This window comes from Triticum aestivum, chromosome 7B (genome assembly GCF_018294505.1).
Source record: "Triticum aestivum cultivar Chinese Spring chromosome 7B, IWGSC CS RefSeq v2.1, whole genome shotgun sequence".
Taxonomy (NCBI): Eukaryota; Viridiplantae; Streptophyta; class Magnoliopsida; order Poales; family Poaceae; genus Triticum; species Triticum aestivum.
The window spans coordinates 741313742-741328996 of NC_057813.1; the positions used below are offsets into that span (position 1 = coordinate 741313742).

The 15255-nt window shown below is 46.0% G+C and overlaps 1 protein-coding gene across 1 annotated transcript; it reads left to right on the top strand.

The window, feature by feature from the left end:
* The first annotated feature begins 10920 nt into the window (after positions 1-10920).
* On the top strand, positions 10921-12861 carry LOC123160225 (uncharacterized). Its single transcript, XM_044578034.1, has 3 exons — positions 10921-11191; positions 11919-12111; positions 12646-12861. The coding sequence occupies exons 1-3, from the start codon at positions 11105-11107 to the stop codon at positions 12741-12743; spliced, it is 378 nt and encodes a 125-aa protein (XP_044433969.1). The 5' UTR covers positions 10921-11104; the 3' UTR covers positions 12744-12861.
* The last annotated feature ends 2394 nt before the right edge of the window (positions 12862-15255 follow it).

Here is a 15255-nt window from a genome sequence, read left to right on the forward strand (position 1 = left end):
CTCAGTGGTCTGTTGTCTTTTGGCTTCACCGGCGCACACCGGTGTCGCCGCACGAACTCGGCTGTCCGACGCTCTTCGTTCGTGCCAGTGATGTTCCATTGCGAGCTGTTGTTCTGGTGCCCGTATTTTTCTCCCTAGGCCTTGTTGTGGTCCTTTGTTAGTGGTGGAACAAGCTGCTCAGCGGAGCTCGCTACCCGAGATGTCGGCCTCCAGGGGTTTCGGTTTGGTTCTATTGCCAGCCTTCCCCTCCATCTTGTTTTCTTTCTTCTTGTTTTGGGCTTTCTCTTGATGTCCTCCCCTGTAATTTTCTTTTGTGCCTTTGTGCACTTACTTGTATCTGTACTGGCTGCCAAGTCACCTTTGAGTTGGAATATAACAAGCGGTGGGTTTTTTGGCCCCCCGTCAATCTCGAAAAAAAAAGAAGAAGAAAAACCCACTTACTACGTTGATCACATAATAACTAGCCTACACTACTCTTCGTCGCTGGTCATATCCACAATCTCCATGCCAGGCGACGGGTAGATGGGAGCGTGCAATAACACGAAAACTCTAGGCCCCCCGGAGCCTGCTCCTAATCCATATAGGTGATCATCTCGTCGACTCCCGCTTTCTGCTCGCGAAGGATATGCCGGTTGACCACCACCCCTGTCTCCGACTGGAGGGACTCAAGAATTACCTGTTGCCCCGTCGCCTCTGTCGGCTCTGCATCCTCCTCCTCCAGTTCGCCAAGTCCGGAGGGAGCCCAGCGATGGTCCTCGCTTCGCGCCTTGCCAGGATCTGCTCAAGGAGCTGTAGTCGGCGCTTCGGCGTTAGATAGGCATAGGTCGTGACCCGGCGGCATGGTGGCATGGCTAGTTGATTGTGGAGGCGGACGTCGAGTGAAAAGTGGTGGTGAAGGATGGAAGGGGAGGAAATGTGGACAGGTAGGGTTTGGGTGCTGGCGCCCGGCTTAAATAGCGGGGCTATGGCCCTTGCGTGGCATGCCTGAGTGGCGGCACGCGACACCATTGGTCTAATGAAGGAAACTACCTTCAGACCGCTCGGTTTCAGAGTGTTTGGCATGGGTCTTGCACGTCAGCAAGACGTGACGGACGCGCCCGGTCGCGCCTAAGCCCTTCCATACCCGCCTCAGATTTGGGCTGAATATGAGGGTTGCCAGTTAGCCTGAACATTCGAGGTCGGCTTTAGACGCCTATCCGGGTGACTTTTATTGACCGGTCGTTGACCGGGCCGTCCGTTTGAGAGAGGTTTGAGGTGCCCGACTGTGGATGATCTAAGGTTGGCAATGCACTCTTCCTTTCCTCTCGCTCCTGACGCGGCATAAAGGAAGGAAACTCGTTTTCCTCCGTCCAGCGCCGGCAACAAGGCTGTGGGCTTTCCCTCCCTCCATATGCAGGGAGGGTTGGGGAACCCCGGTGCCTCATTGTAGGCTTGTAGATAGGTTAGGGCTAGGTTTTCGGCGTGGCGACTTTGATGGTGGCAGCGGCGGTGGTGTTAGACTCTCCCTATCTTGAGGTCACTGTCCAAGGTGACGTCGAAAAGTCGATGGCGTGTGTTCCTCTTTGGTCTCTTAGATCGACGAGGTTAGTTTTCTTTGGTCTGGGCTGGCGGTTGCCTCGTCTTTGACGGTTGTTGTGACGACCTGAGCGGGATTGCAGATGGCTCGGTGCTGGGTTCGCGATCGACGACAGGCAGCCCTGGAGTCTTTCCTCGACTTCGTCAAGTGAACACGGTGGTGCTGGCTTCTACTGGGAGGCACGGGGAAGTACCCTAGTTGACGTGCCACATAAGAGATGGTTCCGTCGCTCATGATGGACAATTTCTTCGGCTCACAAAGCGGCTTTTGTCGCGATGGTGCTCCTCTGGACAAATGGTTTGAAGGTTTCCAATCTCCTTCCAATTTGGCGGCGATTCAGCGAGGACGGAGGTCGGCGGTGGTTGATGGATGATTTTTGTAGAGTGACCCTCAAGAAGTCGGCTGTATTTTCAGTTTTAGCGGGGTTTCTATTGCAATTGTATCGAGTGTAATGTCCTCCTGGCTCTCTCTAGAATTGGGATGCGTGTGTTGTTATTGCGAACACGTGGTTTCCTTTAAAAAAAAAGTGTTGCGAACACGTGGCTTTGCGAGGACATGGTTGAAGCCAGAAGCTGCGCGTTGGCGTTGATGAAATGACAGCCTGATCCAACGGCTACGCACGCGGCTGAAAACTGCGCGTTATCGGCCGGTTGTAATCAAGTGTTATCCGTCAGGATTGACTAGGTCAAAATCCCTAGTCCATCGTCCCCACTTCTCACATCCGCCGCCGCCTCCCTCGTCCGATGCGGCCTCTCTCCAACTCCACCGTCCGCTGACTTCTCCCGGTCGCAGCCGCCTCTCTCCCCCGTCCGGTTAGCTCCCCCGCCTCCCTCTCCCCCCCTCCGGCGCCGCCTCCCTCTCTCCCCTCCGGCGCCGCCTCGTCCATCATCTCACCCGCCTCTGTCTCGCGTGCAGTGGCTGAGCTCCGACTTCCTCCACTGCCCTGCGGCCCACGTGTGAATCGAGTTCGGGAGAAGACCGGCAAGCATCAGCCGGAGCAGCAGCAGCAGGAAGCTGTGAAAACACAGTCGATTTGAGCCGGAATCGTCTCTGATACGAGGTATGTTCTTGCTTGAACAACACTGGTCATATTTTTTATTGTGGGTGTCCAATCCCTAGCAATTCACGGTAATAATATTGAAGTTGCGCGAGGGTAGTGTCGGATAGTACATAGGTCATTGTTTATTATTCAGCACTTCATCACTATACATAAAACAGTGTTACTTTTTTGGTTCGTTCAAGGATTGGAGTGCAGTTGCCATGATCAACGAAGAACCTGGTTATAATATTTTTATGATCCCAGTGTAGACCCTTATAAAGGGGTATTTGAAAAATCACTTTTTTTTTTTTGGTTTATTCACATTTCCTTGTAATAGAGCATGCAAGGCATCAGCTCAACTATTAGTTCCAATACTATATCATTATTGACAAGGTTCAGATTGATTGCTCAGTGACTTTATGGTCAGCAATCCACCCATGGTCCATCAATCAATAACGGTGTTCTTGTGCAGACTGTAGTATACAACAATTAAGTCAATATTGGACCTGTCAACAGAGAAGGATGGAGCACTATCACTTATTAGACTTGGCCTTCGTTGCGTTGCACCTTCTGATTTTGTAAAATCTTGAAGAAAGAGCAAAAACAACAAGAACACAATAATATTTGAGAAGCTTGCACAATGTAGTACCATTGGCAAATTAAGTACCTCACTGCTCAATAAAATAATACATGTCCTGGTCAGAAAGCAAAAATTCTTTGAGTACACTGCATAGATCGATGTGAATTAATACACACACAAGCAGACTACTAATTGATACAGAGATGGTTCTAGTAAGATCCCACATTACGTGTTGTGGCCCATGCCCATAATAGATACGTAGGTTGCAACGATTGTATGAGCATGGGAGATCTCAAAAATGATGTGACCACACAAAGGGACTCCTCGCTCTAATTCTGGTCAAAATGGTGCACCCATGCGATGGTGAAACATGGCAATAACTTGACCCAGATTAACCAAACTTTGCATTAGGTTTGAGGAATGTCCGACTAGTTGTGGGTCAAGTTCGAACGTTGTTTCTTATTATTGTTGGTCAGTGTTTTTGGTTTTTAAAAATCTCCGCCCTGAAGTCATAATAATGCAGTTGGAGCATGTAGTCCTTTCTTATTATTTTTTGGTCTTGAACACCCTAGAGTTAAACTTGATGACCTTATGCAACCTTTAGCTGATGAATTTACGAAGCTGTGGGGTGGTGTTCAAACCTGGGATGCATATGGGAAGGAGAAAGTCCGAATGAAGGCAACACCAAGGATGGTCAGTGTAGGGAATGGTTGCTGGGTGGAGCATCCATGTTAAATTTGCATTTCTGATTGCGTGGCTGATACCAAAGCATTCAGGCTAATTGTGGTGGCAAAGCATGTCTGGTTTGATCCGGTCAAACAAGCCCACCTATTGTCCGACCCAAACCATGTAACCCTAGCTCGGCCAGGTATGTAAGGTGAGCTAGATCCCTCTTGGAAGAGGGGCGGGGGTTGATCTCATTCTAGAGCCATCTAGGTTTAGGGTTTCTACCTAACCCTACCTCTTCCACCTTGGCTGCCGTCAAGGCCATACTTTTTAATCCAAGACACAAGTCCGATAATCTTATCAATCTCCGGTCGGCACTTGAGCAATATAATCCAAAGCTAGTTGGAGTAGAGTGTTACCTCTCTAGGGAGGGCCTGAACTTGGGTAGATCGTGTGTCTCGTGTGCAGCCATCTCGATTCGGTACTTGCATGCCCCTCTAAACAAATCAATTGTTGCTCGACGTTATTGCATTTAAAACCTCGACACTTGGCGCGCTATGTACAGTTTGTGTGTGGATGTGAGCCTCATCTGATGGCAAAAACTCGACACCCTGACAAGGGGTAAAATGGCAGCCAAGTACGCCGGATGCATCGGGCCTCAACGCGGTGGCACTGTCTTCGATGGGGCCTCGGACAAGGTGTGCCTGCTTCAATGTCCTCGGTCCTAGCACAGGACAAGCGAATGTTGCCTCCTGGCACCCCGTGTGTCAGCTCATGGCGCGGGGGGGGGGGGGACAGGTAGATTCCCGATTGGTGTACCCTTCCACGAGGTCATCTTGGGACACCAGGCCAACTCACTCGGGTAGTTCGATCTACTTGTCACCTCCGGCACCCCCAATAACTACAGGATCAAGACCCTGCGTTTTGAAGTTTATTGATATGCCAGGTTCCTTCCACGCTATCCTGGGCTGCCCCTGCTATGCCAAATTCATGAAGATAGTCGACTAGCCTATCTCCAACTCAAGATGCCAGACCCTAGCGGGGTCATCACGGTGCGATGCGACTTCCAGTATGCCCATCACATTGGTCACGGCGGCGAAGTTCAAGGCCATCAAATAACAAGTGTCACGAGCTCCTCATCATTCTAGGCGGTGCAAGCAACCAAGGAGATTGAGATTGACCGGGTTGATCCCGCCAGGGTCATGCATATCGGCCCACGCTTAACCTCGAGCAGAAGGATGCACTTATCTTGTTTTCATTGAAAAATTAGGACATATTTGTGTGGACCACCTTCAACATGTGAGGGGTCTTGAGGGACATTGTATAGCATTCCCTGAACGTTCACAAGGATGCAAGCTCGTCAAGCAACACCTAAGCCTCTTCGGGAAAGACCAGTGCAGGGTCATTAGCGAGGAGATAACAAAGCGTTTGGCGGCAAGCTTCATCATGGAAGTGCATCACGTCGAGTGGCTGGCTAACCTGGTCCTTGCCCTCAAGAAGAACAAGAAGTGGAGTGGAGGATGTGTATCGACTATACTAGTAGGAACAAAGCGTGTCCGAAAGACCCCTTCACCCTGTCGCGCATCAACCAAGTGATTGTCTCTATCGCAGGCTACGAGGCACTTTGCCTCCTAGACGCCTAGTTGGGTTATCACCAGATCAAGATCAACAAAGGATGTGAAATCAAAACGCTCTTCATCATCCCATTCGGCGCCTCCTGCTACACCTCAATGCCTTTTGGCTTGAAAAACACTGAGTGCCATGTACCAACGGTGCATCCAATGCTGCTTCCACAAGCAGATTGGAAGAAACGTATAGTCTTACGTTGACGGCGTGGTGATCAAAACCAGGAAGGAGGGCCCATGGACGGATTTAACAGAGACATTCACCAACCTCGGTAAGTTCAGTGTAAAGCTTAGATCGGAAGAGTGCATCTTTGGGGTCCCTTTTGGAAGCTACTCGAATTCATCATCTCTGGGTGAGGAATCGAGGCCAACCCCTATAAGATTGAAGTTGTCCTCAAGATGGGGCCACCCAAGAACATGAAGGCCATGTAAAAGCTGGTTGGGTGTGCAGCAGACACTCAACTGCTTCATCTTGCGGCTCAGTGGAAAGGCAATGCCCCTTTACATGCTCTTGAAGAAGCAACACACTTTCAAGTGGATGCCGAAGGTGTTCGATGAACTGAAGAAGACACTGACTACATCGATGGTGCTAGTCGCCCGTAAGGAGAACCGCTACTGCAGTATGTGGCCGTGACTGCCTTGGTGGTTAGCGTAGTCCTGGTGGTCGAAAGGTTTGAGCCTAGCTACACCTAGAAGGTGCAGCGGCCAATCTATTTCATCATTGAGGTGTTGTTCGAGTTCAAGGTGTGATGCCCATAAATTTAGAAGATCATATATGACCTGATGTCCCAAGTTGGTTCATTACTAACATCCACACACGGTCCACATGGTCACTGCTCCCTAATCGGCAAAGTCATCAACAACCGAGATGTGGATTGCCTTGCCCTTTCCATCAATTTGAACTTTTGGTTGAGTTGGCTAGTGCATGAAGCTTAACATGGTGCGTGCCTGAGGTCTTGGGTTCAAGTCCAGGCTTTCGCAAATTATCTAAAAATTGCCGCTGCCCCCCCCCCCTCCATGTATAGGGCTCTTAACCCATACCTCTGAGTCTATCCACATGTTGACTTGCCACTTCACATGTGAGAGCGGGTGTTGAAGTTTATGTGGATTGCCTAGCCCTTTCCATCAGTTTGGACTTTTGGTTGCATTGGCTACCGTATGAAGCTTGACAGTGAAGTGGGCAATGGAACTCATGCTTTTGGTCTGGTCTACACCCCTCGCATTGGCATTGAGTCCTCGGCGCTTGCTGACTTTGTGGCCGAGTGAAGTGAAGCTCAATCCCTCCCTCCTATAGTCAACCTTGAGTACGGGGTGCTCCACTTTTGACGGGTCATTGACAGTCAAGGGTGCGGGGGTTGGTGTCGTACTCACTTCCCCCAAAGAGGAGCATCTCAAGTACATGATGTAGCTCCACTTCCCTGCGCCGAACAGTGCAAATGAGTATGAGGCGCTTCTACACGGGTTGCACGTCGCCATATCACTCGGTATCCACCGGCTCCTTGCCCGTGGGTACTTGGATCTCTTCGTCTAATAAGTCATGAAGGAATGGATGTGCAAGGACCCCACCATGGAAGCATATTGCCAAGAGGTGCGGAGGCTCCATTTCAAGTTTGATGGGCTAGAACTCATGATGTGCTCCGCCAATACGAGGCGACAGACGAGCTGGCCATATTAGGCTCCGCGTGAGACTCAGTCCTGTTAGATGTTTCCCTTAGGAGCTGCACTCACCTTCGGTCAGGGAGAAAGCCACCCCTGAGTTCGAGTCGGACCCGGGAGGGTTGCCTCCACCCTTGACAGAGGATGCTTGGGCTTCAGGGGCGGAAGTCCTCTTGATCAACCCCGGCTAGACTAAGCCCCTCATGTATTACATGATGATGGGAACCCTTCCCTAGGACAAATCACGAGGCTAGGTGTGGCGTGTTCGACGCGCCAAACCCAACCACTATCATCAGTGGAGAGCTGCACAAGTGGGCTCCTTCTATGTCCTCCAAAGGTGCATCTCCGAGGAGGAAGGGTCCTCCACGAAGTTCACACTCGGGCGCCTGCGGTCACCATGCCGCACCCAAGTCACGTGTTTGGAAAGCCTGCTTGCATGGTTTGTATTGGCCAACCATGGTCGTGGATGCCCAACAGATCGTGCGCACTTGCAAAGGATGCCACTGCTATGCCTAACAGACTCACATGCCGGCAAAGTATTTCACACCATCCCTCACTTGGTTTTGCTGTATGGGACCTGAACCTTGGTAAATCCTTGTCTCAAGTGGACCACTCTGGATTTCTGTGCGTACGCTTCCCATGTTTGTTATTGTCGGAAATTACACCGACATCTCCTCCGGTCCTCTTGTGCTTGCTGCCCTCTGCCGCACTGAGCGCTTGCTTGGTGCGTGCATGCTTGCTTTGCTGTTGGGCTACCTGTGTGCTTGCTTGTTGATGGGCTGCGTTGTCACTCTCGTAGCCATGATGAGCACTACACCAACCACCAAGCTGGCTGCGTCAGCCTCATCCACCTCCAAGGCGCATGGGCCGTCACAGCCGTGAAGGAGCACCCGCATCTCCCAGCCCTTGAGAAGAGACTGACCACCTGCGTGTGAACCAAGTTTTTTTCTCGTTCTTGTTCTTTTACCGAGCAGTGGCGGTAAAAGTGGTAGCCGTGAAATCTCGGATTTTTTTCTTTTGAAATTATTTAAATAAATTTTGAATTTAAAATATTTTAGCGTCAAAATATATGATATTGAACCTGGAATGGACGCAAACTTCTTGCTGCAGTGGTCAGTTCACTGCCCAGCCTCCCGAAAGGCGTGGGTTCGAGCCACGCCTAACGCATTGAGGAAGTTTTCTCTCCAATGCGAATACTAGTTCAAAAAACATAATGGCCAGCACTGTGAGTCGATGGTGACCTCGTGAACACAGGTCGTGTGCCACTCCACTATGCCAGTAGCCAGCTTGTGTTTTGCCTTGGCATACAAACCATATTTGACGCAATCTTAGGTTTAAGTTCAAAATTTTAAAAAAAAGCTGGTGTAGACTGGGCCCAAACCCATGTAACGATTACTACTTAAGCCGTAGACAGGAAGGGGTATCCTAAGAACCCTAGAACCATTCCCCTTTGTGCCTCCTTCAGTTTGCAGGAATTTTGCAGGGATCCTAAAGGATAGGAATTTTGTAGGAAAAATTCTTTTGGATCCCTTTGGTTTGTAGGAATAGAATCATATTCCTATAAAGGAGAGGAACCAATCCTTTGTATTTCAAATGAAAAAAAAAATTACATTTGCCTAGTTCCAACGGGGAAAAAAAATCCTATCCTATGAGCCAAAGGAGTTCTTGTTGTTCTTCCCACCTACCTTCTCAGCTACGCTTGTTTGCAAATCCTTCTTCTGTGAGTGAAACCAAGAAGCGGGATGTTACATGCGTGCTGCTGGACTGTTGGGCTGCTGATGGCCTGATGCTGCTGTTAGCCTGTTGTTGCTTTGCTGCTAAAATAATTCTGTCTTTATTACATGACATTTTATTAATTATTTATATATACTCGCTGTATCACCTTATGGTTCCTTGAAATTGCCATATCCCGTGTCCCTGAGTTTGTATCGCTGTGTCCGTGTCCCGTACCGGTGCTGCATAGCTGCTCACTGAGAATTAAGATACCTCAATCAGAATCCCCAGAACGATGAAGTTTTTTCTTAGGTTCTTGACTAGCCTACAGCTGGATCCTATTTTGTTGTTTTGATTGTTTGGGCAGGATAGTAATCAATACATCTAGTTTCTTTGGCAGATAGTCATTATGCTGAGATTAGTTCAGTGATTGTGGTATAACTCCATATTGATGGTTTCTTTTGCTAATTCTCGTTTGCTTGAAATTTTCAAAAACCTCGATCACCACCGAGCTTCTGTTTCACTCTTTCTATATATTTCAATTTAGAAATATTAATTTAGCTTGTATACATTTTAAATTTGGTAAAACATCAATTCAGCTTTTAGTTTGCCATATATGTGATGACGGTGACTTGAGTAACGGTGGTTGAACTTCCATCAAAATACTCGGGAATGGATTTAAATTTCTAAAAGGAGCAGATCACTTATTATTTGATGACTCCTAAATCCTAATTGCTAATTATTTTCTCTTGTAGGCTGGCACAAGCTAATGGCAACTTCACGAGGTTAGATATGAGCTACATTCTTGTTTGTGACAGAACAACAGCATTCTAATTTGCTAAAATGTTATGCCCATATATACTTCTCAGCTCATGGCGTGGCTCATATTTGCAATTAAGAGAACGTAACAGATAAACTAGGGTAACCTGTTTGCTTAGTGGTCTGAGAGTGCCAAATTGGCTCTGCATTTTAAACTATGTCCCAAAAAATAATGATCAAGACTATTTATTTAACTTAGGCAACTTTTTTTGGGGGAACTTATTACAGGAAAAGAACATCAGGATTTTTGAGTCTCTGGAGTTCCAGTAAAAAAAAGGGCAACCTGGTGCATGTAGCTCCCGCTTGCGCAGGGTCCAGGGAAGGGTCCGACCACTTTGGGTCTATAGTACGCAGCCTTTCCCTACATTTCTGTAAGAGGCTGTTTCCAGGACTTGAACCCATGACCTCATGGTCACAAGGCAGCAGCTTTACCACTGCGCCAAGGCTCCCCTTCTCTGGAGTTCCAGTAATACTAGAATATATATTTGCGGGGTTGCCTGAACCCAGGCTGTCCCAACTTATGGCTTTCATCAGATCAATCCACTATATGTTGACCTTCCCCTTTCTTCTGATCAAACACTGTTTCACACAGCACTCCAACCCTTTGTGATTCTGAATTAACCTTTTCCTAGAGCAACCTGCAAATTCCCAGTTGCAGAGTAGCGGGCAGGAACTCCTGTTACTGCACAGCATGCATGGACATAATTGAATTAACACCCATTAGGGAAAAACCATGCCTGTGCATCAATAACAATCCAGATTAGTTGCATCGCTTGAGCTAGCACACATAATAAGAAACAGTAGCAACAGAAAAGAATAAACCTAAATTAATATTTACCATAATTCAAACCCTGCCTAGTAGGCTAAGTTAATTCAGGCAAACTACTAATAAAATAAAATTGCATTGAGTGAATCAGTATTATTGTTTATTCTGACTAATACATTTTTTTTTTGGTGATTTCTACTTTAGGTCATCCACCAAAGCCTGGCAAGAGGTATGTTTTCAATTGTCTTTGCGGATTAAAAGCCTGCACCTATTTCTCATAAAGAAGACAAATATGAGTAGTTCAAAAGCAAAGGATTTTTTTCATCATTTCAAATTTAAGAACAAAGCAATAATATATAGATACTGATTTAGGTAGAACCAAGACATAATCATGCTTTTCGTTACACATTTGACTGAATTAGAAAGACTGGGAACATGCTTGTGCTTTCTATAGTACTCCCTCCGTCCGGAAATACTTGTCATTAAAATGGATAAAAGGGGATGTATCTAGATGTATTTTAGTTCTAGATACATCTCTTTTTATCCATTTTGATGACAAGTATTCTCGGACGGAGGGAGTATTGGACAGGAGTTTGTTGATCATCGACTCCTCAGCCGAATAGGACATTATCCTGATTCAAAAGATTTGCCAAGACAGTTGGACATGGTGGCATACTTCAAGGATGATCCTCCTTGTCAGAAAACTCACTGCACTGATGTGGCGGTTGAGCAGTACAACGCACAACAGCAGGTATGTGTTTATTTGTGTGTTACATTGTTTTTTAAGGCACTGTGCCTGCCTTAGAGAGTAGCCTAAGGCGTTTAGCTTGGGCTTTGAGGCGTGAGGGCATTGCCTGTGCCAATCTAGTTGAGGTGTCGCATAAGTACTACCCATTTGTCTCCACATGGAATGGGAGCAAACCATTCGGAGAACAAAATGTCTTTTATAAGATCGTTGAAGTAGCTAATTCCTCTAAATAGGAGGCGTTTTACACATTTCCAAACGTAAATATAACTGGAAGCTTATCAGGTTGTGCTATCCAACAAGGCAACAACACAAAGTAGCACTTAAATCAAGTGCCCACATTAGTTCAAGTTTGATGCCTAACCGACGATACTTTGCTAACTCTAAGGTTGTTGTTTAAATACAAAGCCTAAAAAGTTACAGGTTGTGTGTGATTTACTTTGCTATCATACGAAGTGTTGTTTACCCCTCACCGCACGCCATAATATTTTCATCTCATCTCAGTATCTCACATCTTTAGATTATCATTTTGTCTTTATTACATTATTTTTTATATATACTCGCTGTATTGTCGAACGGCCATTTCTAAAAATTGCTTTATCCCGTGTCCCCATATCCCTATCCCCGCCTCGCATATCTGTATGGCCGTGTCCGTGGCCCCGTATTGGTGCTGCATAGACCAAAAGTATAGTTGAATTGGTGGAATCCTAATCTTTTTGCTTCTAACCTACAGAGTGATGATAAGAAGGTAACGCGTGCAGTTGGAGTTGACAGCAACATGTTTATATTGGACCAGAATGACCCGTTGAGCTATTGGCACGTGTACTTTAAAGCTTATGTGGGGAGAAACCGGTACAGGTGTTTTGCCGAGTTGAGTGGGGAAAAAGGACCCGAATTGCTCAGACATTGCACTGCCGTGAATAAAGGTAGGAATGATTACACATCTCATCACATTGAATCGATCACTAAAAAACTGTTGTTATGAAGTTGATTTTACATTTGTGAAAATACTCATTTTTAGAAAGTACCACGAGTTGTTTTTTATTGTTGGACTATTATTTCTTTCTTTGCTGAGATGTAGTAATATTTTTGTGAAATCAATTCTAGCACAGCATTTCTTATTTTGTACTCCCTCCGTTCCTAAATACTCCCTCCGTCCCAAAATTCTTGTCTTAGATTTGTCTAGATACGGATGTATCTAATACTAAAACGTGACTTGATATATCCGTGTTTAGACAAATCTAAGACAAGAATTTTGGGACGGAGGGAGTATAAGCCTTTTTTAGAGATTTCAATATGAACTGCATACGGATGTATATAGACATATTTTAGAGTGTAGATTCACTCATTTTGCTCCGTATGTAGTCTCTTGTTGAAATCTCTAAAAAGACTTATATTTAGGAACGGGGGGAGTACTGATTATACAAAACACTAATTGGGAGTGATTTATATTTGTGCAGCTTCTGTTGTGGCGTGCAGTAACTGCTTTGGAGGAATATACCACCCTCCCGGAGTAGATTTCAATGGTTCACCACGTCTTCCACCTCCAAACTTATAGGCAGTTCCTGCGAAAAAAAGACCGTCAGCTCGATTGGTTCGAGTCAGTCCTGAAGTAGAAAGAATGTTTCAGTTTGTCCCTTATTACTAATTGAAGTGACATGTGATGTTTTGTTGTTGTGATATGACCAAGATAACAAGTGAAACTGAACTCGAATTGCCGACATGTTTGTTTGGATACCAGAGGCGGGAGAAATGCAGTTGTCCGGCACCCTGTGGTCCACGAAGGAGAGGCGCCTGACAACTGATGCCCGAGGGCTGCCTTGTACCTGCACTCGACTTTTCAGTGCAAACTATCCACTGTAGGGGTTCCTTTCCTCTGTGAGGAACGAGTTGGTTAGATGTTGGATTAGTGCTGCCATGTTGGCCGATCTGTGCCCCTGTCAAATGTTTCTGATTATCCATGTGTTGGATGCAAAGGTTGACTGATTCTGCTACCATGCCTGAGTATTTTTGCTGCCATGTTGAAACATTAAGCTGCTGGTTCAGTCCAAGGGTCTGCATTGTTTCATCATGTTAACACAACTGATTAATTGTATCTTGCCAATTGGGGCATATATGATATGCATGAAAAGGAAAAGAAAATTGGTGGGCTCGGAATTCCTCACCTTACAGAAGTGAACAAGTGCCTTGTTGGATCTTGGGTCAGGAGGTATGTGCATGGAGATGATAAGCTGTGGAAATTATGATAGAAAGCAAGTATTCCATCAGCGCTCCTTACATTTTTCCTAGTTCTTCTGTTGACCCCTCCATTTTCTAGAGAGGAGACAATTTATGTTTGGATATACATGTCAGGCCTATCAACCAGTTCTCCTTGGTCATGTTTTATGTGGCTCTCTTTGCTTTCTGGATTCTGTATGTATCGGGCGCCGACCAATTTTTTGACCACTCCGGACGATTGACATGCATTGATCATAGACATCCACACCTCTTCTGCCATGGAGCTTGGGGGAGGTCATTCTACCTATCTGGTTGTGTCCATCCACGGAGCTGCCGCATTATCCCGATGAGCTGCCAGGACTCAACGGTGAACTGCGACGACGGATCAAACTAGGAGACCTGGGCGAAATGGTTTGTCGAGGGTGCTTTTGCGGGCTAGAGGTGCTTTTGCTCACGCCGTCGCACCTGCCACTTAGGCATTATGCATTGTATAAACTCAGTTTGGCCCAGTGGCAGATGCGGGCAATTTCGGATATAGGCGGAAGAATCTGTAAGATTAACATTTTTCTTCTTTTTTAGCATGCTACTACGGTCGGTTGTTTTGTTCTGGTATATTTGCGTTGGTTTGGGTTTATGTTCTAGCGTTGTTTTCTCATCTAGATATCGTGTTGGGCTGCTAGTTTTTTCTTGCTTACTTTGTTGGCCTGCTGTTGAAGATGGATTTTGTTTTGAGAGGAGAGCTTTTTTGTTTGGTGCGTGGTTGGGTGTTCTTACACGTTTTGAACTCGGTTCAGACAGTGTTGGTTCTTTGAGCCTTTTTGGAGCTACTATTCCACAGTAAAACGATGAAAATCACTGATATAACGCTCACTTATGGGCCAGGTCATCAAGCACTCGCTCGCTTGCTCAGTTTCTTTTTTCCCCTTCGCTCCAATGCTAGCTAGTAAATCCTATTATCACTTATTTATTTGAGAAAAATCATTAAATGAAAAGAAGTTCAAAAATTTATTTTTCCAAAGTTTTTCAAATTAAAAAACAACAAATTTTTAAATAAAATGTTCATGAATTTTATAAGTATTTTGGATCTCAAACAATGTTCTTGAATTTCGAAAAGGTTCAGAAGTTCTATAGACTTTAATAATGTTCATTGACTTTAAATATATTTATCCAAAATTCCAAAGAGCATTCAAGATTTTTCTTTAATGTTCATGAATTAAAATGTGGAAAAAGAAAAACAACGAGAACAAGGAAAAGAAAAACAGGAAAATATATATTAAAATAGGTAAAGAAAACATAGAAAAGAACAAAAAATACCTAAGAAATACCTGTAAAACCTTCTCAAAACCAGGAAAACCGGCTGGCACTTTACCAGTATATACGTATGTGTTACTCCCAACAAACGACACACCCCATACAAGTGGGCCCTACAGAGACCCCACGCCCAGGTCGCACCAGGAGGTTATAAATCGTTGAGCTTAGTATTTGAATAAAAATGTTCAGTCTATGTTTACAAAATGTTCACAGTATATTTTAAAAATATTCAATGTACATAGGGGCGAAACGGCGCTAAATTGGCCCCTGGGGTTCGGTTCGCTCCCAGTCATAGGCCCACGGTTGCCGCGGGTTCGGCGCAGTTCGTTTCTTTTTTTTGCAAACTTAATCAAAATTTGTACAAAAAACGTAAAAACACGCCTAACTTGAAAAACAAACTAAAAAGCCTAGCCGCCGATGTTGTCTACATGTCGAGAAGCCTGTAGAAGCGGGTGTAGTCGCCGCCGCCGCCGCCGCCGTCGTCGTCGCGCGCCTCGCCTGTGACGTCCCTGCTGCAGCCCTGGCCGGGGTCACCGACACGT